The 26,915-nt window shown below is 36.3% G+C and overlaps 1 protein-coding gene and 1 long non-coding RNA gene across 2 annotated transcripts in view; one reads left to right on the plus strand and one right to left on the minus strand.

Annotated features, from left to right (window-relative positions):
- The window catches only part of LOC125672010 (polycystin-1-like), a 79,104-nt gene extending 52,419 nt beyond the window's left edge, over positions 1 to 26,685 (plus strand). The window contains exons 20-44 of the mRNA XM_056162162.1: positions 82 to 234; positions 817 to 1,454; positions 3,005 to 3,311; positions 4,520 to 5,553; positions 5,749 to 6,004; positions 6,169 to 6,364; positions 8,922 to 9,230; positions 9,625 to 9,959; positions 10,176 to 10,331; positions 10,724 to 10,855; positions 11,595 to 11,729; positions 12,209 to 12,324; positions 13,061 to 13,240; positions 13,337 to 13,488; positions 14,187 to 14,530; positions 14,706 to 14,950; positions 15,204 to 15,334; positions 17,187 to 17,364; positions 17,545 to 17,670; positions 17,845 to 18,022; positions 18,456 to 18,743; positions 21,864 to 21,998; positions 22,222 to 22,539; positions 22,870 to 23,052; positions 23,588 to 26,685. Coding sequence (XP_056018137.1) covers positions 82 to 234; positions 817 to 1,454; positions 3,005 to 3,311; positions 4,520 to 5,553; positions 5,749 to 6,004; positions 6,169 to 6,364; positions 8,922 to 9,230; positions 9,625 to 9,959; positions 10,176 to 10,331; positions 10,724 to 10,855; positions 11,595 to 11,729; positions 12,209 to 12,324; positions 13,061 to 13,240; positions 13,337 to 13,488; positions 14,187 to 14,530; positions 14,706 to 14,950; positions 15,204 to 15,334; positions 17,187 to 17,364; positions 17,545 to 17,670; positions 17,845 to 18,022; positions 18,456 to 18,743; positions 21,864 to 21,998; positions 22,222 to 22,539; positions 22,870 to 23,052; positions 23,588 to 23,992 — 6,630 coding nt within the window. The 3' untranslated portion in view covers positions 23,993 to 26,685. The remainder of the gene's footprint in view (positions 1 to 81; positions 235 to 816; positions 1,455 to 3,004; positions 3,312 to 4,519; positions 5,554 to 5,748; positions 6,005 to 6,168; positions 6,365 to 8,921; positions 9,231 to 9,624; positions 9,960 to 10,175; positions 10,332 to 10,723; positions 10,856 to 11,594; positions 11,730 to 12,208; positions 12,325 to 13,060; positions 13,241 to 13,336; positions 13,489 to 14,186; positions 14,531 to 14,705; positions 14,951 to 15,203; positions 15,335 to 17,186; positions 17,365 to 17,544; positions 17,671 to 17,844; positions 18,023 to 18,455; positions 18,744 to 21,863; positions 21,999 to 22,221; positions 22,540 to 22,869; positions 23,053 to 23,587) is intronic.
- Positions 9,391 to 11,714, minus strand: LOC130054030 (uncharacterized). The gene is made up of 2 exons (XR_008802285.1): positions 11,593 to 11,714; positions 9,391 to 9,937 (listed from the first exon to the last, which is right to left on the minus strand). It is a non-coding gene; the product is annotated as an uncharacterized LOC130054030 (long non-coding RNA).
- Positions 26,686 to 26,915: the final 230 nt, after the last annotated feature.

Raw genomic sequence — 26,915 nt, forward strand, 5'->3', positions numbered from 1 at the left:
ATAATTGAATTGATAAAAAGCATAAATGCTCTTTTACCATCCATTTTCTCTGTTTGAAATTTTGAAGATTGATTATTTTAGGGAGGTACAAATCCTGATGCATGCAGTGATGTGACTGGGGCTTCTTCTGGAACAGTAACAATGGATAATAGCAAGTTTCTTGTGGGACAAAAGTATACAGTGACGTTGACAGTTTCCTCACCAGCGAGAACTTCAGGTTCCACCTCTGTAGAGGTAAATATGATAACAGCTAGTAAACTGTCATTTGAGCTGTTCCTAGCAAAAAAGACCTTTATCTTATCCAACAATGTTTTTCACAAAACGTCATAATGAAAAAAACGTGATGTCATATTTTTTTTTTATCCTTGTAAAGAAAAGGGTCACGATTGCCAATCTCGAGTTGGTTTTCATCTTTGATTAACTGTAATATTTTAACGACAATATTGCTCAAATATTTTCAGGGATTGTTCTTTATAGTTCACACTTTGGCACTAAAATACTCAAGGGCCCTTTTTGCTAGGAATGGCTCAATTTTCATCTCATTTTGTAGACATCACACTTGGTGTATTTTGTCAAGACATTTACGGTTTCATTGATTATATATAGGTAATTATAGGTTATTTCGTTTTCTTGCTGGTCTGGCACAACCGCAAAAACAGCAAACATAGTATGGGTGTCCTATCATTTGGTTACATATGTGATAGTGGAGTTTATATGTTACACTTTGGTCATATCTTAGTATTGAAACCATTGATAGTTTTTATCTGAATACTGTGAAAGTGTCTTACAAATGTTTATTTATGCAATACATTGTAGGTTGAAATTTCTGGGAACGATGTGCCGCTGGTGTCCATCAAGTGCATCTCCTGCTCAGCTGAAGATCGTTACGTGATCAATCCAGGTGATATGGTGATGTTGGAGGCCGAGTGCTCAAACTGTATGTCAGCCAGTAGTCTGACATACTCTTGGACTGCTAAGTATGGCAGCAGCAATTTTATCTTAGACTCCACCACAACCTCGACTGGAAATGACCAGATTAATTTGGTTGTGAATGCAGACCAACTGCCAGCAGCCTCAGCATACAAGTTCAAGCTTCAGGTGCAGAAGACGGTCTCTGCTACCACAACCTCTGGCTTTGGTGAAGTGGAACTTCATGGTAACACAGCACCAAGTGGAGGGTCATGTTCATTGAACCCATCCTCTGTCATATCCTTGGAGGACATTGTGACCTTCACCTGCACCGGCTACAGTGATCCAGGCAGTTCCTCCACAGAGCTCTACTACCGTGTGAAATCTTACAGTTCCGATCAGAAGGAGTCTGTGGTGCTGTACTATGGTAGCTCAAGCAGTGCCAAGATATATGTGGCTCCTTGGCCAGGAACCACCAGAAGCACCGTGCCGATTAAGATTTTTGTGGAGGATGAGTATGGAGCCAGTACTCAAGCCTTGGATAGGTATGCAATAGATGTGGAGACATAATGATATCCATCATTTTTTACTACTCTTCATGAAATTTTGTAGTGCTCTTCGTAAACAAAATTTATTTAAGTACAGTGGAACCCCGTTATTACGTTTTCCATTTTGTCACGATAAAATAACATAATACCGGGGGCAACGTAATAAACGTTCCCAGTGAAATCCGTTAAAAATATTATTTGGAAATTGTATATCGTCCGTTGGTACTCCGTGAAGGGGTGTGTGAATATATCTTTACTGTTTCTTTGTTTAAAAGACTATGATACTTTGTTTTATTTACATCTTATCTTTAATGTCCGTAATTCTTCATGTTCTTATTCGGTGTAGTATTCATAGTAAGGATGTTTTGATAAACATTGCTTTTCCTGCATTCGTTTGGACTGCCATTTTGTTCAACTTTAAAACAATGCGTTCATGTAAATTTCTCTTAATAACTCATTCCGGTTCGTATTCAACATTTGTATTAAAAAAATAACAAAACATCGTTTTTGTTAAGTTCTCTAATTACACAATACACAACACAATAAAAAAATTCCACCCAAAAAACAACAAAACTATAGACAGAAAACGCACACGATACCCAACACTTACACATTTTTCTCACCAACGATAAACACAGAGAACAATTTAATCGCAATCCACATAAAAAAATATAATGATGCACGAAGATTTCATTTATAACGCTAAATGATGGCACTAAAATCACGTGCGCATCAAGGGATTTTAGAATGTTCACTGAGGTAAATGCCGTGCACGAATCGGCCAATAACACAGGACAGTTTGATTGGTGTATGTATGGACGAGATTTACGAACACCCAAGCTGCATGTCCAAACAACGGACAATTTTTTAATTGCACACCTTTAGTCACCTAAGCCCAAGCATTTACCCAAGCAGTTGTAACATTGCTACGATAAATCTTGTCTTTCATGTTTGGTACCAAAGCTGTCCGTGAATAGAGTTTTAATAGCGAAGGTAATCACACTCTGCTGAACACGCAGGTGGTTGAGAAATTATTTCTTTGATTATCAAAATATGAAAAATGAAGTAGATTTCATAGAGTACAATTTCTAAATAAACATTATTTAATTGTGTATCACTGGCTTCAATACCGGGTATTCACCTGTAATGATGTCGCTAGATCTGTCGAAGCGTGATCAGTCAAGCCTCTCTAATCCCCTAAGAGACCAGGAAATTTACGTGGTGACTGCCTCAGGCAGTCAAGGTGTGTGAATGGCTTATTATTTTGAGAATCACTATTGAATAATTAGGGGTTTATTATGTTTTTGTCGGAATTTTTACAACGTAATACCGAGTCCCAGCATTTTAGGACAACGTAATAACGAGGTCTATTTTATATAGGTTTGTTAAGAAATGGTTTTGTGCTTTGAAATTCCAACGTAATATGCGGACTAACGTAATAAAGGGGGAACATGATAACGGGGTTCCACTGTACTTGGTGATTTAAAGCTGGTGTTGAAAGTCAAATTGCAAACTTGTTCACAACACTTGCATTTATAAATTTTCAGTTCTGTTGTAATTACTGCACCCTCCACGAATGCCACAACAACAGCAACTGACTACATCCAGTCTCTAGCGTACAGCAGGCTCTCCAATTTGGTTCTAGAAAACAACCCCACGCTAATCTTGCAATACTGCATTACCATGGTTCATGAAGTTAACGAGCAGTCACGCCTGGTGGAATCGGCTAATTCAAACCAGGAGCTGACCTTGAGGACAAAGGTCAGAAATGCCATCATGTTAGCTGCCATGGGGCTGCCACTAGAAAGTCTTCATGAAAAGGAACAGACAGCTTTCATTCTGGAACACCTAACGGTGAGTAATAGCGAGCCATCACGAAGCGCTGGCCTGTACTGTGAGCTCTAATGACTAAAGCATGTGAAATAATCTGAGCTAAATCTAAACCTTTAACATGAAAATTTTTTTGATGCCAATCCCAGAAGTGCCTTGTCAAAAATGGCGGAGATCTCGCAAAGTCACACCTTGAAATATGATTGTGAACTTGCGTGGATTATCGTCCTAATCTTGTGGTCTCTTAGCTTGAAAATTCAGTACACCATTAGGCACAATGTTTAACAAAGTGCAATGTTTATGAAAGGCAGGGTAAGATGATGTGTGACGTCATGTCTATGTCTTGACGTACGTCATAATAAGACTGGCAGTGGCGGATCCAAATACTTGTTATAAAGTCATGCTACTGTGACAATATACCAAACATTAGGCATACGTAATATGGCATCGAATATGAATTGTGTAAACAAAGAAAAATTCTAGATCCGCGCATGTACATGTATGTACAATAACTGTTTAATATATAGATTTTTTCTAAATCATCATTATATTGAAATGCGTTTTATGTTCAAAAGCAGTGCTGATCACACAGTTTTACAAACTTGAAAGGTTTACAACAAGACTTGGGTATTTTTATCACACAGTTAGTGACTAGAAAAGATTGAGAGTAGAAATAAGGAAAGGAGAGGCAGTCGAGAGGATACAGTTCAGAACAAGTCACGCATCGAAGGTTAAGCAAGTCACAGTGAAGGCAGCAGGAATATAATGCATATATTATAGTATAAAAATATTTCAACCACATTCATGAATAATACGTTTGTAAAATGTTCATGCTGGGTATTTTGGAGTGATCTAAATGTAGCAAGAACCTGATACAGGATTTAAATAATTATTTGAGTTAAAACTCAAAGAGAAAACTAAATAGGCTGTTTCTGCTGCCTACTGAGTATTTGGCAAATAGATATTGTTGAAATTGAACCTGTTCGAATGGTCAAAGCGTGAACATTACAAAATATGTGTATATGTAGCTGTGCTCGCTCAAACAGTAGTACAGTCAACATATTAGCACAGTACTTCAGTTTTTGTCGGTTTAAAACTTATTTCGCTGTTTACATTTGATATTGAAACCTCATGAGTGCAAGTGCAGTGCATTTCAAAATTAGAAGAATAAACTGAATTTAACCCACATTTTTTAATTCCATTCATACTCAATAATTTTGTTTTTCTCACAGAAATATGCCACAGAATTTCAAACCAAAGAGTCTCAGACAATAGCTCTGAACCAGGTTGATGATTTGAAATCATCCATGAGAAGCACTCAAGGAGTTGGTGACAATTCAGTGTTGACAAGCCACTTGATGGCCTGTATCTCCAACCTTATGGATGCTGCCAATGCTGGGGTGTATGATGCGACATCTGTTGTGAATTCTACAAAGTCTCTGGAAGCGGCACTCATTACAACCTTCAAAGCCAACATCAGCACCAGTGATACTCAGTCAGCCACCAGATCAGACGAGGATCACAAAAAATTTGTTGTGAACAAAGCCTTTGAAAACAGTGAAGAAATCATCACAGTCAATTTGAAAAACCAGATTCTGGGTCAGAATCCCATTGAGCTGGAGTTGAGTGGGATACAGATATATGGGCTCAGAACCACGAGTACTGTTCCCACTACGTTGTATCAGACCAGCGGTGTGGCTGTGCAGGGCAATAATGACATGTTAGATGGAATTGTTAACCCAGGGACAGAGGTACTGCAACTCATGATGGGGATATCACGAAATCCATTTACCTGGGGTTATTCAACCACGCAAGTCAATTCCAGAATATTGACCATGTCTTTCAAGCAGACCTCTGGCACAGATGTTGCAGTCCAAAGTCTGTCTGACACCAATTCACTCAAGTTTTACCTCCCGGATAGCTCTACAAATGGCTACTCCAATCTCAGTGCTGGAGGACTGATTTCCAATACAGCGTATGACCCCTCAGCAGGCCTAACCATGACCACATATGAGATTGAACAAAGCTCAAAAAAGAAAATTAACATCAACACTGCGGGTTCGAAATCAGGCCATGCCTTACACATTCAGCTGAGAATAGCATTGATCAATGACAGTCTACTTACCCCCTTGGATGAACTGGAATTCTACCTTGGTAAAGGATATGAAGCTACTTCTTCAACATATGAACAACAACTGATATTGGGAACGGCCCACATGACGGCAGGAATGAACCATACAAATTACACCATCTTTATCGACTCAGAGTAAGATGTCATTTTTTGTATCACTTGCAAAACATGATAAAGTAAATGTGTGAAGCAAACAAAAGGCTGTCCATAGAATATGGGGCAAACTTCAGATTTTGGAATTGCCAATTTTTTTTTATTAAATTAGATTTGCATACCATTTGATTTGTCATGTATTTTTATACGTTGATGGTGTTGCTGTATTTGTTACAGATCCTTTGACCCCTCAGCCTCCTACACGATCACTGTCTACAATAATGACCCTAACTTTGCCTACAATGTATCAGCAGCCATCTATTTGACATCGTGTGGATTTTACAACCCCAGCGATGAGTCGTGGAGTGGCTCGGGTTGTTACCCCACCGCTGAGTCCCTCCCCCACTACACCACCTGTACCTGTAATCACTTGACCCCATTTGGAGGGAGTATGCTAGTCCCGCCAGATGCCATAAGCTTTACGGACATAGTGGTAATTCTTCAAGATCTAAAAGTGCTTTCAATTGTTTATTTTAGAAATAATGTACAGATAGGTGGATTGTAAAAGTGTATGTTATACTAGAGAGTCATGTATGTTATATATTTTACTATGATAGAGAGGCTTTTTGATTTTTTCATGAATTTATTTTTCTTCAGAACTTGGATCTTTCCAACAATCCTGTGGTATTCATAACGTGCTCAATCATCTTTGTGATCTATGTTGTTGCCATCATTGTCAGTCGGCGTATGGACAAAATTGACCTGGATAGGATTGCCACCGTACCACTGTGTGGAAAAGATGGATCTTTTAAGTACCAGATCACCGTAGTAACTGGAAGGGGCAGAGGATCAGGTAACTCATTGCATCTGATTCTCTTTGTAATGGTTCATTGAAGAAATCAATTTCAGTTTGGAAAATAAATGAGGATGTGAAATGTGACACTCCACGCCAGGTTACTTCAGGAAGTATGTTGGTGTGTCATGAAAAGTATGCTGACTTGAAGCATTGAAGTTCATGGCTTCGTGTATTTTCAAAATTAAAATTTATTTTTATACGCTCGTCATTAGATGGGACGTATTATGTTAAGGTGCTGTCCATGCATCTGGATCTGGATGGCTGGCTGTCTGTCCATCTGGGGTCATGTTTTCCTGACTTTTTTCCATAACGGATGCATGTACAACTTTGAAATTTTGTCACAATTTCTCCCTCAACAATTGTAAGAGTGAGTTTGTATTTCAGCTGGATTTGTCCATCCATGACCTACTTTAGGGCTATAAATAGGTCAAACAGTTTTCCGGACTTTTTTCGATATAGATACAGATATTGCCCTGAAATTTACACATAAGCTTCCTTTCAGAGGAATACAAGTTCAGTTTGCATTTCAACTGGATTGGTCCGTCTGTCTGTGGCCTACATTAGGACTAAAAGTTGGTCAAACAGTTTTCCTGGCTTTTTAGCTCACCTGAACCAAAGGTTCAAGTGAGCTTTTCTGATCACATTTTGTAAGTTGTCCGTCTGTAAACTTTTCACATTTTCGACTTCTTCTCCAGAACCACTGGGCCAATTTCAACCAAACTTGGCCAAAAGCATCCTTGGGTGAAGGGCTTTCAAGTTTGATCAAATGAAGGGCCATGTGCCTTTCAAAGGGGAGATAATCACAAAAATGCAAAAATAGGGTGGGGTCATTTAAAAATCTTCTTCTCAAGAACCACTGGGCCAGAAGAGCTGAAATTTACCTGAAAGCTTCCTAAAATAGTGAAGATTCAAGTTTGTTCAAATCCTGGCCCCCGGGGGTAGGATGGGGCCACAAGGGGGGATCAAAGTTTTACATACAAATATATAGGGGAAAAACTTTAAAAATCTTCTTCTAAAGAACCACTAAGCCAGAAAAGCTGAGATTTACATGAAAGCTTCCTGACATAATGCAGATTCAAGTTTGTTCAAATCATGGTCCCCGGAGGTTGGATGGGGCCACAATAGGGGATGAAAGTTTTACATACAAATATATAGGAAAAATCTTCTTCTCAAGAACCACTGAGCCAGAAAAGCTGATTTTTACATGAAAACTTTCTGACATATTGCAGATTCAAGTTTGTTCAAATCATGGCCCCCAGGGGTAGGATGGGGCCACAAGGGGGATCAAAGTTTTACATACAAATATATAGTTAAAAAATATTCGTCTCAATAACCACTGAGTCAGAAAAGCTGATATTTACAAGAAAACTTTCTGACATAGAGCAGATTCAAGTTTGTTAAAATCATGGCCCCCGGGGGGTATGATGGGGCCACAAGTGGGGGGGTCAAAGTTTTACATACATATATAGGGAAAATCTTTAAAAATCTTCTTCTCAAGAACCATTGGGCCAAAGAAGTTGACATTTACATGAAAGCTTTCTGACGTAGTGTAGATTCAAGTATGCAAAAATCGTGGCCTCCAGGGTAGTTGGGGCCATAATAGGGACTAAGGTTTTACATGCAAATATATATGGAAAGTCTTCAGATATGGGCCAAATTGACTCAGGTGAGCGATGTGGCCCATGGGCCTCTTGTTTCATTATGGATACAGATATTGCCCTGATATTTAGTCGAGGGCTTCCTCTCAGAGGAAGACAAGTGCAGTTAGCATTTCAGCTGGATTAGCGCACTATGACCTACAGTACTTTAGGGGTAGAAGTAGGTCAAACTGTTTCCAGATATTTTTTTTGGTATTATGGTCACGGGTATTGCTCTGAAATTTAGTCACAACCTTCCTCTCAGAGAAATACATAATCAGTTCACATTTCAACTTAATTGGTGCCCCATGACCTACTTTATAGGGCTAAAAGTAGATCAAATGGTTTCCTGGACTTTTTATCATCATAGATAGATATTGCACCAACATTTTGTCACAACCTCACTCTCAGAGAAATACATAATCAGTTCACATGTCAGATGGATTGGTGCCCCATGACCCAGTTTAAGGCTTTTCTATTCAGAATGTGTGTTGTATCAATTCAGAGTGCACAATATGCTTCCAGGTAACTTTCACTATCCGACGGGTGTATATTGTACCATTTGTGGTACTCTTGTTTTATATTATTTCTGTCAGAATTCCCAGCCATTGAAATAGACTGTACTTCATGCATATCTATCAAGATTCATGTGCACATTGTTCACATTCGTGAAGAAATGGCTATTATTAGAATTGGTAAAGCTATCAAAGGCAAAAACATTGGAAATGTAAATATATAGATATGGGTGTGAGTAATATTTCTAGTGAGAGATTACCTGACAACTGACAATTCTGTGTGATGTGGGATCCATAGATTTGTTGATATAGAAATTTTACTAGTATCAATATATGTATGAAATGAAAAATTTTCAGGCATCATAATGAACATGTGTGATCAGAGAATATTTTGTCCTGCAGGAACGACGGCCCATGTTGGCATCAAGCTGTATGGAGAATACGGAAAAAGTAAAGAACGACAACTCGTCAAAGATGGGGCTTTTCAGCGTAACTGTGTGGACTCGTTCTTCATCGCTAATGATACCAACTTGGGAAACGTTCATAAGATTATGATCTGGCATGATAATTTTGGCCTTGACCCCAGCTGGCACCTGATCCAAGTCATTATCAGAGACATGCAAACGGAGAAGAAATATTACTTCTTTGGCAACTGTTGGATGACACTAGAGAAAGATCAAGGATTTATTCAGAAAGAAATTAAGGCAGCTGGTAAGTATGTTCATAGGAATCCATGCACCACAGTGTAGTAGCATTCTTGAAAGCTGGAAAAAAGGGATGACTGAAATTTGAAATAAAGTGAAACTGATCTAAATAGGACATGCTGGATAATTGATATGTATTGAATTTGATGTATATTTTCATAACACAATTTGAATAGTAGAAATATATATTGACATATCACATAAACTTTGATTAGATCTAGTACAAACATATATTGACATATTACATAAAATTTGATTAGATCTAGTACAAACATATTTTGACATATTACACAAACTTTGCATCACACTGTAGTACTATTTAAATGATTTTTTTTCAAAAGTACACACACTAGTGAAAATGGCTAAAATGAGAGGTCACGACTTCAAATTTCATTATTTAGGATCATCAGAAATCAAGAGGTTCTCCCGAATGTTTGGGCACGCAGTTTCTAACAGCATGGCAGACCGTCATTTATGGGTGTCTATTGTGGATCGTCCAGCAAACAGTCGATTTACCCGAGTTCAGAGAGCTACAGTGTGTGTTTCGCTCCTGTATGTGTTCATGTGTGTGAATGCCATGTGGTATGGCATACTGAAGACGACAAACACTGATGACCCCAGTGAGGGGATTTCCTCGTTTGGCTGGGAGGAAGTGGTGCTGGCATTCCTTTGCAATATCATGGTCTTTCCTTTCAGTCTACTTTTGATTTTTATCTACAAGAAAAGTAGATCAAAGGTACGTTGTGAGAGTAATTGACTTTGTGTTAGATCTTCAAAATCCTTTGTTGATGGACATATACTGTACATTTGAAAAAGAACCTTGAACAATTGTTTTCATGTTGGCTGTACATACATGAAGGCTTATTTCATAAAGCTGTAAAATGTATTATATCAACAAAGTTGTATTTCTCTAGATACATTTATTTGTCAATCTTTTATTGATTATCTACAGGCATCTGAGTTTGAGTTTGCACGGCCACAGACAGCGAGAACAATGGAGATTGACGATGATTTGGGTGGATCTCAGTTCAGTTCCTCTTTCCGCTCGGATTCTCAGAGTGATCTGCTGTCGTGCATGGAAAGAGAAAGTACCACAGACAGTACCATGGTGAGAGTTCACTCATGTTACATTTTAGCTCACCTGAACGAAAGGTTCAAAGGGATCCTCTCAGAAGTTTGCGTGTATGTCTGTGTATATATAGAATTCACATTTTCAGTATCTTCCAAACTATTAAATTCCCAAAGGAATTTTAGAGATTCAGACTTTTCAGATTATAACCCTTTACTTAGTTTGGGGGTAACAGATAGGTAAATAGAATGGGCAAAGTTTAGAAAAATCTTATGTTTCAATAGCAATAATTATCCATTTGCAGATATACACAACAAACAGACTGTTAACATTTTAATCCCTGTTTAATTTCAGTATATTCTAAATGGGCGAATATATATTTTAATGACTGTATCAAAAATTGTAACGACTGTATCAATTTCCCCCCCTAGATTCCTCCTCAGCCCACTCTACCACTGAGGAAGACTAAGACTCTGAAGACGACACGTAAGGGAGCGGAGGAAACATTCGTGAAGGTTCCCATCCCGGACGCTGCTGAAGGAGTATTCCCGGAGAAGTCCAAGGTAACACCTCTCAGCTTCTTGTGTACAAGCAGCTGCTTTTCAGTGTTGATTTGACTTGATTGTAGTATTATTTTTCGTGATTGGTGATTTGTGTGTACAATTTATGTGTATATAAATGTAACTGGTGATATGGTATGTACAATGTATCTGTACATTATTGTACCGTTGTTTTGATTCCTTTCGGTTAACTTCAATTTACAGTATTTTCTCCAAAAGTTAAATAGAAAAGGAAAATTTCAGCCATTTTTTTCTATCATTGTTAGACGACATTGGTAAGACAGATAATCTCTCTTATGTAATGCCTTCTGTGCAATATGCGAATGTTGTAAAACTAGATCCCTAATAGTTGACTGTAGAAGATCCTATCCAACAAATTAGTCTAAATGTCATCACCAAATTACTCATATGTGAATCGGGTCTTGACTGAATGTTGTGTGTGATTACGTTTTCTAAACATTCTCTTTAGGTTTGATGGGGTTTTTTTGTATTAAAAATCATGGATGTTTTAACAAATTCAAATTTAATAAGTTTGATTTTCTATTTTGATACAACATTTCTGTGAATTAAGAAAGATCCATGATTTTCTGTCTCCCTACTGTTGTTGGTGTTTTTGTACTTTGAATGATCAGTGTAAATAATTACTAACTTAATAGACCTCCCAAAGTAGTGAGACCCATGTTGGTCAGTAGGTTACCCCTTAGTCCATTGAACTTAATCATGGAGATACCCGCACTTACAGTGGAAGAGGACAAACAACCCTCGTATCTGGAATGACCAGTCCATAATGGATAGCTGGCCGGATCGGATTCCTAGATATAACGACAGACAGAGCACACCGAAAATTGGCCAACGCAATCCTGAAAAACAAGTAGAAGTAGGGTTATACTAACTAAACTAACAGTCATCAGGAATGATTTCAAAACCTGTAGAATCACTTGTTTTGTGGGGTCAAATTGTTGTGGTTTTAAGGAAAAAATGTGCATGTTTTGATTCTGTGTCTTAATGTTAGTCTACATGCATAGATTTGTCCCTCCCAAGACAATTAAAGTGGGAAATAGACCCCCCATAACAGTTAGTGATTGTACAGCATTTTCTCCCACAATATTTCTTAAACTTTCTACCATTGTTCTTAACATTTTCTTTAAAGAATTGCATATATTTATTTATTTTGGGTAACTTTCATACTATATGTTACACTGATGCTCAAATGCTAAATGATCATGCAATTATTTGAAAAGATATATGTAATCTATGATTTGTCCAGAATTATAAAATAAAGACTGTATTGCATAATCATAATTTCCTATGTCTATACATGTTGCATTTATTATTAAAATCCTGTCTACCTCAAAGGTGAAAGAAGCTGCTGAAGACATCTTGAATTATTTGGACTGTGTAGAACAGGATGCGATGGCTAAAGAAGCAAAGAGATCCTTGCAAGGGGGAGGGGCTGCCAAACCACTGACCAGGTACTGTCATATACAGACAGGATTTTTTATCCGCTTTCCGGACTGTAAAAATCCGTTCTCTATATAACGATTATGCTGCCAAAAATTTGTAGGTTCAATAAATTTCATCGTTTGTAAATCTTAATTTTCGGGAATATCCAGTTTTCACTTTGAATTTTACATGGCGGTCAGTATTTCCTCATTGTATTCTTCTTGTTTATTGGTTTAATCATTACGATATTACCCAATCAGCACAATGTACACTGATTGTAAACATGTGGGTCTTACAAAAATGTCTGTACAAAGAGACAACAGTAATGTTTAAGGTCATTGACAAGGTCCAGCTTTTGAAGAACCATCAAGCGTTGGTAGATGTGTTGGACCTTTGCCTAAGACTAGATTAATAGGGAACCAATACATACAAATGTACTTTTATTAATATCCATTTTCTTCGGTCCCCTGAACCCCGAGACCCCCTTCCGCTTTTTCTAAATTACCTTTCTTTTGAATCATGTTGGTATAAAAAGTGAAATTTTGTGATAAGATGTCCATTATTTTTACAATTTACCAACATATGGACCATGAATATAGGAGGAAAAGCATTATGAGATGACTATGTTTCAAATCAAATCAAATAAATACTTTAATGGATAATTGTCTGCAATTCATCTATTGTACTATGGGTAATTTGAATTATATGTGTTTCAAGAGTGCTTACAGCCTAAGTTGATTTAATTTGAGTTTTTGTCATCTCTAGGAAACCCACAATGCCACAGAAAAAGCTTGACGACTTAGATGATCTTTTGATGGATGATGATGTGAAACCGAAGCATAAACCAGTGCAAAGACGGGTCTCCACAGTTTCCATTGGTTCTGGCAAACCCTCCAACTCAGCCAGCAATCATAAAAACTTTAACCCAAGACAAGATCCAAACATGTTAGTAACGAGTCCAATGTGTGGTGCTTTTACCTGTTTGTACATGTTGTATTGATATCATTCCTATCAATATTCAATTTATAATGTGTTTTGTAGAAAAAAGCCACCTTCTGCTACTAGCAACAAGGTATCTAAATGGGTTTCGAAACTCCACACCACAACAACACGCGACTCGCTACCAGAGGTAGAGCATATTGGTCCACTTGAGCCAGACGTGGGGCTGGCACAGAGAAATGGGAGTGAATTCTGTAAGTTGTGTGTTGAATGCACATTTGTTTGTTTGTTGAAAATAATGGAAATGGGGGATCAAAGACCATTTAGTCTCTCCAGATTTTATGAATACCAACACCCCAACCCAGGCATGGAGGTTATAAAACTTTTACCTTACTCAAACTCTGCCATATTTGTTTTGAGTACAACTCTGAACAAGCTCAAAGCATACTTGAAAAATCTTTAGCATGTATTCTATTTGAGTCTGAGAATGATTTTATAAATTTTATAACCTTGACTTTTGAGTACGAGTATGATTTAGAGCACAGAGTTTGAGTATGAAAATGTGCTCAAACAAGTTTTATAACCTCCAGACCAGATGCATAATCTGAATGAATTGTCCAAAATTCTCATCTGCCTTAAAATCTCATCAATTTTTTCTTGAACAAAAAGCTCACCCATATGTAAAATTGGACTCAAATATGCATTGGAACTTTTTGAGACACAAACACTTCTTGCAAACAAACTAATAGACAGTGAAAATATGGTGGTGTTCTCCAAATTAAAGCTTGTTTACAGTAATTACAGATTTACTGGAAAGAGGCATGATGAAATTTTAGTTTTTATTCTTAAGTGTTTGACAGAAAACATGGCACATTGTTAAAAAGAGAGAAATGTAAGAATGCATGAACAGAGCCATTGAGATTGACAGACATTTACTGTTGTGTTTCTGCAGATGCTGATGGCTACAGCGAGATGACTGAGGTGGTCCCTGTTCACAGTAAGAAGACGTGCAGCCTGCCGGCCTGGTGTATCTACCTAGGACACGTCCTCTGCTTCCTCTTGTCTGGCACGTCCTGTATACTGGTCATTCTCTACGGCCGACAGTTTGGAGCCGACATTGCTCTCCAGTGGTTGCTTGCTCTTCTGTTCTGTTTCATTTTCTCTTTCCTGTTCGTGGAGCCATTGAAGGCAGTCTTCATCGCCCTGTATCTGGCTGCATGGGAAAAGAAGACCGAGGACACAGATGATGTCATTGACAACGAACCCAAGTTTGACACGTCTAATGAGCTTGTAAAGGTAATTGATGCTGGACCGAATACCTACGTATTTAATTGAAGATGAAAGCTTCCATGAAATAACGATATCAGAAGTACCTGTTGATATTATTACGAATTCATTACGCTTCACTGTACATTTAAAATTATTGATGATGGTAACTAATATATATGGATGAAATGATTTTCTTTTGTAGGAGGTAAAGTTCAGTCCTCTGAGTGGCTTTGCCTTGCTGAAGGCTAAAGAGGACGGAATGAAGATTCAGCGAATGAGGTTGATGTTGCGGCAGTTTGTGGCGTACATGTTCTACCTATTACTGGTGATGGCACTGTGTTACACCAACTTTACACAGCACACTTATATAATGTCTCAGGCAGTGGAAGAAACCATAGTAAAGGCCAACATGCCCAACACCAACAAGTCATTTTATAACATATCCAGGTATGAGTTAGGGGTGTCAACCATTATATAAAGCCATGAATTGAAACTACCTGCATACAATAAAACCTGCTTATAACGAACACACTTATAACAAATCCATGCTTATTGTGAAGTGATATTGATTCCACTATGATTGGAAAATAAGGAAAATATTATGATAGAATGAAGTTTGGGTTACTTTTCCCTGACCCTCAAGGTTTTGCTATTTGCTTTTACTGTACATAAAAAGGAATATGAATTCATGTTTCTGCAGTATGGACGAGTTTTGGACGTGGACACAGTCTGTTTTGATCAGCGGACTTCACTATGATGAGCTGACCTCCTACACGGAATTTAATACCTTTTTGGGTGTGGCCAGGCTACGACAAGTGCGGGGACTTCGAGGTAAAGATATAGGGTCCTGCCTATTGCATTAACAATGGACAGAGCAGGGTTGTAGCTAGGAACTTTTCAAGTCCTGGACTCGTGGCTTTCCACATCTAAGACGCAGATTGTTGTAAACCCTGCTGGGTAAAATAAAATCCTGCATATTGCATTAATGATGATGAGGGTTAACTAAAGCAAAATTTAGATATGAGGAAAGTATGTCACAATTGTTCAGTAGTTTATATACATTTGATAAGGGCTGTTCCATTAAAACATATGAGGTACCCGGGGACGGCAATTAAAAAAAAATCTATGGGTGCTTGTCATTGGTAGAAAATTGCATCTATGGTGGGTACCTACTGCCAGAAAACTGCATCTGTGGGTGGTTGTTTTGATAAAATCTTTATTTTTTACCGAAACTGAGAGGAAGAGAAGGGAAGGGTTGAAAGTAGAATGTGAAACAAACGCCGTTTTCTGTCTTCATTTTATCTCGGTCGATGAGGTTCCGCGATCCGGTTATCGTTTCCAGTTTGACTCTAAAATTATAGCAACCGGAAATTAGGATTATCTCCCTTGTCCAAAATGGAAAACGAAACGTGCTCGTGGTCCATTGAAACGGTTTTTGATTTTTTTCTAGCTGCAATAATGTAGCCCTATCCAATTTTTTTTATTCTGACGTTTTCGGGATGAGACTACAATTCCATAGGATCTCCGTAATGGTGCAAAATAATTTTATGAATAACCAATAATAAACTCTGCACTGTGCATTAGTCCCAAATGTTGTTTACACCAAAAGGAGTACTCGGGCATGTCTAATAAAGGTGTTTTTCATTAAATATATTGTACAGCATGCAGAATTCTTCGTCTGCTCCGCCATGCTTGTTATCGCGAAATCTCGTAGGGGGATCTAATGAAAAAGCTAAACATTGACAATCGGCGCGAAAATGTAGTTACTTGAGCCACTTCGACAAAGAAAGGAAAATCATATTGTTGCAGAAAGAATTTACACTCTGCTGTTTGGTTTTTAACTTGATATTAAATTCAAACCTTTTCAATACCGACGAAATAGCTTTCGCCTCCATACTTGTCCATTAATGTAAATACTACTTTATATGACATATGCAAATGACTTGACAATCGGAAGTTGAAACTTCAGTACATCAAACATGGCGCACAAATATGAATCGAGAAATTGGAATTTATCGAAATTGTTGAAAACGGTAGAATAGAGCCTCACAAATCTTAAGTTGCAGGTTGTAAATTTATATATTGACTAAGAAACATAGAATATCATTTTATTTATGTAAAGAGACACATTTTCTTGTTTTTTAATACTCAAAATACTAGTCAATTTTAAAACTTTTAATAGTTGTTTTTGAACATTTACAATACTAGACTTTTTATGAACAGGTAGACTTATAAAATTAATTTAGTTCATCATATTTAAGAGTCTTGATAAAATAAATTGATGGTTCTATGATCAAGATTCATTGATGGCCAGTTATTTGAATGGTGATGACACCCAAGATACTCTTCTTTTTACTATCATGCTTGGGAACATCTGAAAATAGACCTCTATTCAGGGGTTATAGTCATTCATGCATATTGAATTTAAAGAAAAAGTGTATTTCAAATTTATTTCTTTTCTATGGGTGGTGCCGCACTATCTAAAATTGCTTCTGTGAGTGGTCCCTCATTACATTTTTATGCTTCTATGGGTGGTTACCCAAATTTTAAAGTGCCTTCCCCGGGTACCTCATATGTTTTAATGGAACAGCCCTAATGTAAAGAGATGCTGCTAAAGTTTGATATTATTTGAATTGTTTATCAATGCTACATTTGGTAAATTGTTGTGTTCTGTTTGGCGTAGAATCCTGTCCTGTGAAAGAGTACCCATTGCATTCTGGGCTGGAGAGTTTGGCAGGGGTCGCTGACTGTGAAGGAAATCTAGGCTACACTGAGGACAAGTATAACTATGGATACTTCTGGAACATCACACAGTCGCAGAACCTCTCGTGGCGCTACCACACTGACAGCCAGACTGGAAGGTATCAGAAACCTGCCGTCAATTATAATAAAAATGTCACGAATGGAGAGCGTGCATTGATCTGTAAATCTATTAAACATGTTTCTCTTCAACATGTTTTAACAGGAAAACAAAATGCATCTTTTGTGTATCTGGATATTGTTATCCTGAGAATTATTAGAAATGCCTCTTGTAATTGTAGTAAAAGAAGACCAGGCTTTGTATTTTCTTACGGCGGAGGAGGATATGTGCAGTATCTAGGATCCAGCTTCAACGAGTCACTGAATATCTTAGAGGATCTACAGAGCAAGAACTGGATTGATCTAAGGTACGTTTACGGAATGTGTTCTCTTATTATGTTTCTTACGATTTACAGTATCAGTTAATATTTAAAAGCAGCCATCGAATTAGTATTGGTCACAACAAAGAGTTAACAAATTTGTTACCATTGCTTAAACAAGCAAGAAAATTGCATATTGAATTGTTTTCTTGTTGTCTTCAGAACTCGAGCTTTGTTTATTGATTTCACATTGTACAATCCTGCTGAGGATCTGACCTCATTTACCACCCTGATCGTTGAGTTCCCATTGACTGGCGGAATAAACACCACATACGATATTCAAACAAACCATCTCCTCAGGCACATTGACGGAGTAGTGGACCCAGTCATGATCTGCGAGGTAAATTCAGTTTCCATCAATGGGTGTGCGTTATGTATTTAAATACATACTTTTCAAGGAAAATTCATCTGCTTATTTCTTTCCTGTAGTAAATCAAAGTCTAGATGAGGTCTTCTGTATATTAAAAGTAGAATTAACGTTAACGTCACACTGTTTAATTAACAGGGGTTTTTTGGTGGGGTGATAAATTTGGCTTATTTTAGCGGTTAGATAGCTTTCTGCTAAAGTTCACTCACCATATATGCACCTAATTGCGACTTCAGTATTTTCAAGAGAGATCACTCTTCCTTGTCCACCAAATTTATTCCGATAAAATTATTAGCATACTTTGAGGCCAGCAAATTGCCAAATTTTAGACCACAGGGAAAAAATGCTATATGGTATTTTTTTCTTAAACTTTAAGATTTTCAAGTAGATCTTGCCATTGTTTCAGATTATTCTCTTCCTGGTGGTCCTCTACTACCTTGTCCACATCGTGCTCCAGATGCGTGAAGGCGTTAAGCAATACTTCTGTGACATGTGGAACTGGCTGGAGATGTTGACCACCCTAATGGTTGTCGTCAGTATTGGACTCTACATCGGCTGTGTCATCACTGCCACGGACACTTTCTCCTCGTTCCTGAACAACCAGAGAAGTTTTGTCAACTTTGAGAAGGTTTCAGACATTCATACAGGGGCGAGGTACCTTAATGCCTGGCTGCTCTTCCTGCTCATGTTCAAGGTATGAAATTTCTGTCGTGAAAATAGAATAATGATATATGGGGTTGGGCAGTGAGAAGGACAAAAATGATGCATTTCTAAATTAATATTTTTTGAGCGATAATTCTGTAATTTTACTGATACTTTTAGCAATGCTAATATCAAAGCAACTAGTGTCTGATATAATTTTAATGTACTGTAGGATTAAACATTCTTTTTGAAAAATTCATCAATGTGTAAACTCTGAACATATTACTCACAAACTGAATAAAAGTGCAAATTTGTTCCCTGTATTATCAATTTCATTAATTTGAATAGTTTCCCTGCACTATGTTATTTGTTTTCAGGCGCTTATGTATACATAGCGTTTTTGGATTTATTGATGTGTTTCTCCTTTAAATTTATTTTTGTCCAATCAAAACAATTGTAATGAATAACAATATGTATTGTATTATGTATGCATTTTTAAGCTAGCACGAGTCAGTGGTATAATGATGTCCAGTGAGTCTAATTTTTTTTACGTTTAATTCCTTGAAAATGAGAAAATTCCACAAAACAAATTAGTAATAATCTTGTCCACACAGATGTATTGAGTTTCCTTTAGTTTTATATATATATATATATATATATATATCAATATGGATGACTGCACTTCACCTTAAAGTTGTTGGTAGTGTGTTGTGGTTAGTGATTATTTATTTGTGTTAAAATGTCTAATAGACAAATACTGTAAAACAAAAAGAAAGCAGAATATATGCATGCTTTATTGATTTTTGTAATGCCTTCGACAGTGTTATATTCATACAGGATTAAAGCTTATGGTAGCTCACTACACTTATACAGCTTATACTCTGTATGACACCATATCACAAGATGGCGATTTAAATGTTTTGTGAAATTATTTGTATCGATCCACTTGTTTGTCTATCATCGTAGATCAGTGGTTAAAGCATTGGGCTCGGGTGAACCGCAGATCTCGAGTTCAAATCCCCGGAGTCTTTTGTTCATATGTGTTGAAATGATTTTTTTTTTGAAGATCATGTTTTTAACCAAATTTGTATATGTTTTGCCTTTTTGGTATATATACTTATTGTATATCATCATATCTTTTATAATTAAATCAATTCCTACTGATTTGAGAAACTATTTCTTGGTGTAGTGAGCCACCTTAAATTACTTCACATGAATGTGGGCTCCAGATTTTACAATATCAAAAGAAATATGTAATACTATAAGAATAGCCAAGCATGTGTGAAAACTGGAGATTTTCTCACAAATCCCTTTCTAATTACCCAAGGCGTTCGTGAAGGGGAAACTTGAGTCCCCCACTATTCAAAATTTTCAATGATTTTTCAGTATATTTGGATTCATGTATTGATGTTGTCTCACTTCATACACAAACTGTTAATTGTTTTATGTATGCAGCTGATATTGTCATTGTCTGCTGAGGGTATACAAGCAAGACTCCCTAACCTTAAACTGTTAATTGTTTTATGTATGCAGCTGATATTGTCATTGTCTGCTGAGGGTATACAAGCAAGCCTCCCTAACCTTAAAAAATATTGTTCTGATTGGTGTCTAAAAGTCTATATTCAAATAACTAATGTCATGGTTTTCAATAAAGCTGGTCATGATATTAAACAAATTTTTTTCTTTAAAAAAAAACATTGATTGTGTGTCCATTTAAAAATATCTTTGAGTTCATCTTGCTTCATCTGGAAGCAATCATGTAGTAAAATTGAAGCTGAATAAAAAGGCTTTTAAAAGCCTATTATGAATTAAGAAATTACTTTATTAAATTGATTCCTGGGATGAAAACCAATATTCATGTATTTCAATTTAAACGGTATTTTATTGTGATAATTCATAATAGGATTGGACAGCAGGCACTGCCTATATAAATATAAGTCCTTTCCATAATATTCTCCGAAATATTCATGTATTTGACTCCACCATCAAACCAATTCTTTTGTATTATGCAGAGATACGGGATGTGAGCAACATAAAATTGTTAAAGTGTGAACATCTAAATATTGATGACTGCTTTAAAGAGAATCTGCCTCTCAAATTTAGTGTTCATAAAAATGTAGAAATTTTGCTGAATTGAGAAGTTTTCATTTACATTATGGTATTGTTAGATTGCTAATCAAAACTTGATATAGATTAGAGAATTTATCTACAGAATTTTTTTTTTACTCAAGGATGCATTTGAATGTAGTGAAAATCTTTTTCTGATTTGAAAGAATTCATGGTTTGCATTTATATACATAAATTATGTAATTAGAGATGAACTTGTTTGTTATGGGAAACATAAATTTGAATTGGTCTATGATAAAACACTATGGGATTATTATGTGAAAGACTGGTATACAAGTTTACAAAATTAAGCACAAAACTGGGGTTATGAGAATTATTCATCTGTAGTCACAAATTTTGATTCCAGAAATTAGGAATTTCTTCTCGCAGGTTAAACATTGAAATGGGTAGATTTACCACCATCCCTAGAAAGGACCGATTGTGCACTAAATGCAAATCTAATACTATAATAGAAAATGAAATACATTTTTTGACAACATGTAGAAAATACGATAACCAAGAAAAGAAATATTCCAGTCTAGTGATAAAATATTCACATTTTTTCTGCCTTAGAAAATTAACAAAAACTATTTTGGCTACAGTACTCAAATTTGAGGAGAGAGAAATTCTTGATCTTGTGGGCCATTATTATTAAAGACAACATGAATTAGTAATATATATGTATGACATATTGTCATAGAATTAATTGTGCTTAAATTATGCCTTATCATCTATTGTTATTGAAATATTCTATCAATTATTGTCATCTTTTCTCTTGATTATTGTTCTATATAATTAACTACAACCGTGGCGGTGGTGGTAGTTTCCGTTCACACTGAAGCGACATAGATATGTATATAAATATGAAGTATCGCAAGATTCTACAGACTGTATAATAAGAACAAATAGACGATAGTATAGTGTGACTTCTGTATTGTATGGAACAGTAATACGGAGCACCATTTTTTTAATGAATGAATACTAAAGACTTGTTTTACAGACAGCTAGTACTTGGTGGTTTACACACGATACATGGAAAATTAATTTACTTCTCCTTTCTTTATAGGTTGTGAAACAGATTCGGTTTATCAAATTCCTGCACAAGTATGAGAAAACTATGAGCAGTGCTTTCCCCAAATTAATGGGCATCATGTTCGTCTTTGTTGTCCTGTACTTGGTCCATGGAATGATTGCTTACTTGGTAAAATATTTGATGATTTTTCTACATAATTTTTTATTTTTATGTATAGCAGTAAATCAAATAATTGCAATGTCACTGTCTAATTCTGCGAAGAATGCGGCTGGTAATTTATGAAACTGAGATCGAAGTAAAGCATTGCTGCTTTCTGTTCTTCGATTTTACCATGAAATTTAGCCTGAATGATATTTTCATAATAAGCATTTTATATCTTCTTTTTTTCAAGTTCTTGGGAAACCACATGGATGGCTTTGAAAATTACTGGACCACACTGATGTCCCTTTTGGGGATGATCAGAGGATCTTTCAACTTCTTGCCTCTCCTAGAGACGGACACCATCTTTACCCACTGTTTCTTCTACTCATACTATATCTTCACCTACGGTCTGACCATTGCCCTGATAATTGCTGTATTGACCGATTCATACAAGACTGTCAAGTCACAAATGTTTTACAAGAGTACATTAGATTTACAAGATTATGAGATGATTGACTTTATGATGAAGAGATTTAAACTCTGGGCTGGATTTGCAAAACCAAAAGAGGTGAGAATTAACAGTGGAAGTAATGTCAAAACCAAAAGAGGTGAGAATTAACACTGGAAGTAATGTCAAATTTATGTAAACTCCAGTAAAAACTGCAATGGTGAGGATAACAGGTTCAAACTTTTGTTGTGATGTTAGATTTATGTAAACTCGAATAAAAACTGTAATGGTGAGAGTCTAACAGCTTCTAATTTTTGTTGTGATGTCAGATTTTCATGCCGAATTATTTTTGATTTTTAATTGAAATTGATTAAGAAATAGCCCCAACATTAACAAAATAATTTTGATAGTATGCCAAATGTTTATATATATACGTAAATGATATTACAGAAAACAAGAAGAGTGCATTTTGAGGGGCAGCGATCTGTGTCAGACAGATGCTCTACTAGTCATTCAAACCGTTCCTATGGTGATCTGGAGGACATGCCCCTTCCTGTTCCTGCCAAATCCAGTATGTCTGCAGCAGCTCTGCTGTCCGCCAAGTGGGAGGACCTCCTTAAGACAATGAGAAGAGTCAGTATATAAATACAATTTGTATAAATTGTTAAGTTTTACTTAAGGATGGAAGGAATTCTTTTGTCTAAGCCATGTCTTTTTATGTCAGAGATTAAAAATCTGGGGGTGTATCATTTTTGGTCAACCTCCCTCTTTATTTGCATCTTTATCTTTGGTCATAGCTTTTAAACTAAAAAAACTAAACTTAAACAAAAAGGTCAAGGTCAGTGCTATGCAACTGCTAAAATCAAGGTCATATACCAAGGTCAAATTTGCCAGGCAATTAAACATGGCCACACTGAAGAGTATTTGTTTCACAACCACATTTCATTTATATTCTAAAAGAAGGTGGTAACGGTCGCCCGCTCGGACACTTGGGTTTCCTCCGGGTACTCCGGTTTCCTCCCACATAAATGACCCCCTAGCGCAAACATCCGTGCATCCAAGGACCCCATTGGAAATAAGCTTTCAAGCTTTCATGGGTTATCCTTGGTATGTTTGTATCAATGTATATACCGAATAAAAACATTTATTAATGTTACTGATATTGTAGGTGGAGTTCTTGGATGAGAAGGAAGATGAGATGATGGCTAAAACACAGAAAGAAGTGGATGAGTGGGGTTTCCAGAGTCGTATTAAGAACTACGAATCGGAGAGACAAGGTCTGCTACAGTGGAAGCAGACAAACACCGGTGAGCGGGGCAGGCCGGTGTCCAAAGTACCTCACAGGACAATGACACAGAAAAGTCTCCCAGGGAAAAGTGATCTTCAACCCTCTAGCAGTGCTAGTGCGCCAGTAAAACCCACTCTACAAAAGGGACGACGACCCCTCAGTGACGGGGGTCGAATAGCTGCAGAAAAGGAATCAGAGCCCCGACCACTGGGCTCAAGGGAGAGAAAATCAATTTATAACTTTTTCAAAAGCATAAAACCTTCTAGGTCAGCGTGGAATAATTAAATTTGTCAAGTATTTCAGTGCTCCAATGTGTTCAATTATTGGACAGAAGTCATAGTTCAAAGTGATATCAAAAACACACAGAATGGACAGGACCATATTGAATTATTAGATGACCTTCATTGTGTACCACTTCAGGGACTCATCATTGGTTGTGTAACTAGTTTCAGTTTCATTTTAGTATCATATCTCATGCAACATCAATTCCACAAACCATTTTTCATAGCCACTGTTGTTACAGATTATACCACTGTGAAAGACGGTGTACTTGGTTCATTCATCGATACCATTAAGGTATTAAGATTGAAATGCCAAATAATACACAGGAGAGAAAACTGACTCACCTACCGAATTGGAAATGCATTTTGTGTTTGACTAGCAGCACAGATTCTGTGATTGTGCGTTTCCAAGGATACATTACATGCCTTCCAAAAGGCTTCTAAAAGTGCCAACAAGTCTTGACAAATTTATCAGCGGATAAGAATTTATTGCCCATATTTTTAAGTTTATTTATATATATATATATGAAATGTATTAGCCAGTTGTTGTTTGAAAGATTTTATTGTTATGCTTTCCAAATAATCTTTAAAAAAAACTTGGACAATCAGTCATTGTGTCTTGATATGTTATCCAATCAAAAGTGATTAACAAGTATCCTTCACAGTCTATACTGTCCTTGCTGCTGCTATATTGGGTTAGAGGTTTTTAATAATGTTGTGTTATTACTTATCCTGGGTTAAGAATACATAAGGTTGCAATTAATTAGCAATATTCTAAGTCATCTTCAATGTTCTGACATTACTGATAGTCATTTTTTTCCTGCTCATCTTACACTTTCAACTTCATGCAAATGTTATGTATTAGAAAGGTAACTCTTTTTGTATTCAAATACTGGTGCTCCCTTTGAAATCTTTCAACAAATAGAATATGCGTTCTTTTTCTCATCTTAAAGTCCCACTAATTCTCTTTGATAAACATGGTGTGTGTCTTGCCTATGTAGGTCAAATGAGGAGTTGTTTGAGTCAGACTTGAATGCAGTGGTAATACTGGAGACACTCTGTACTTCATGTGGTATATTGACAATCCGAGTAATTTATGTGATACTGAGAAATTTTTTCAGGTTTTGACTTCATTCACATTTTATTTGTGAGGAATTTTGATATGTAAGTGTAATTTTGCAAGGAATTTATTTATGTGTAATTTCGCAAGACTAATTATTTGCAAAAGTTTAGTTCTCATTCACGAAATTTGTGTCTCGTGAAATCCTCGCGAAATAAAGGTGATCTGTAAGTATTCCCAGTAATTTTACAGTATTCTGATGTACAGTTCATCAATGGTTTTAAGGCTCAAAATTTTGTACTTAACTTACTGAAGAAAAAATTAAAACCGATAGCCAAATTAGTCATAGCGATAATGTGCATGGATATTTAATGTGCCAAATGGGGAGGGGGGATGGCGGCAGCAAAGTGCCTCCATAGGTGTTTCATGGATTTGCGGGGGGGGGGGGGGAAATTCAGAATTCATCATAAATTATAAGGCAGAATTAATTTCTGTACTTCGAATTTTCCATACCAGTTGAAATTGGGGGAAAATTTAATATTATTTAAAGAAACCGTCCATATCTTTGACTGTGCATTCCTTTACATGTTTTTTTTTTCTCTTGAAATTATGCATTCAGGTTAGTTTACGATATATGTGATATATGCAGTATTATTTATCAAAATACATATGTATTTGTTGTGAATTTTTATGTATTGTTGACCAATGTTTTTATGGGGGATGTTTTTTTATTATTATTATTATTATTTTAGAATGAGAAAGATTTAAAATGCTAGTTGTCACGGATGTGAAATGTTGACAGTTTGTGTGGGTTGTTTTTACTGAATCATTTGAGTGTGAAGTTGCTTCATATGCTGAATGAGAGTGAGAGAATGAAACAGTATATTTAGATCAGACTGACAGTAGAATCAGGGCTTGAGTCATTTCCTAGACTTGTGCGATACACCTACATTTATTTGTTATCCTATATATGACAAGCTAGACAACGGTGTACCTGTATTGTTCCTAAAGAAAATGAAATGGCCAAAAAAAAATTGCATTAAAATATTGCTCAATTGGAATATGTACAGTTTTGTACATTCAGGTTTAAACCTACGTCCCCTCATACTTGTTTCAAGTTGATTGAATAGTGCGATATGAAAAATGTTTACATTTTCAGTTTTTTGTAATTAAAGCAAATTTTCACTTTAATAAATTATTTAAAACGTTTTCAAAGTAACAGAAATTATGCTTAGTAACAGTGTTGGTAACAGTATTAAAGAATATACAGTTTGTCAAAAGTATTTAGAACAAGTTTTTATTATCCTTATCACAAATGCTGATCATTTTCTCATGAAACGTGGTGCCTATGATGCTATTTAAAAAAAATCATCAAAAATCACCTTTTGGTATCAGTGTACGTAGTATGTAGTATACTTCGTGAAAATTTTTATGGCGTTCTAATTTTCACGATTTTGTTCATGCCTTTTAGATGTTTTATTATATTTTTCCAATGAAATTTCTATAATATTGTTGATTCCCACCTTGTCTGTTGACGTTATTACTTTGTACATAAGAGTGATCTGTTTCTAGGTGTCTCTTCACCTCTCCTCATGTATCTGACGAATGTCATTAAAGCGTGCTGCTTCTTGACTGACGAATAGTGTTGTGTTGTCTTTTAAAAGTATGCAATGAACTACAGTCTACTCCACTTATACATGTATTGAGGTCACTTACATATGTATATTGAACTAAGTGTTATCATAGGTTTAAACATTCTTTTTGAAGAATTTATTGATGTGTAAACTCTGGACATTTCGCACTTTTATGATAAGTTTATGAGTAAAATATTCAGAGTTTACACATCTATTCTTCAAAAAGAATGTTT

This window comes from Ostrea edulis, chromosome 4, assembly GCF_947568905.1.
Source record: "Ostrea edulis chromosome 4, xbOstEdul1.1, whole genome shotgun sequence".
In the NCBI taxonomy this organism is placed as follows: Eukaryota; Metazoa; Mollusca; class Bivalvia; order Ostreida; family Ostreidae; genus Ostrea; species Ostrea edulis.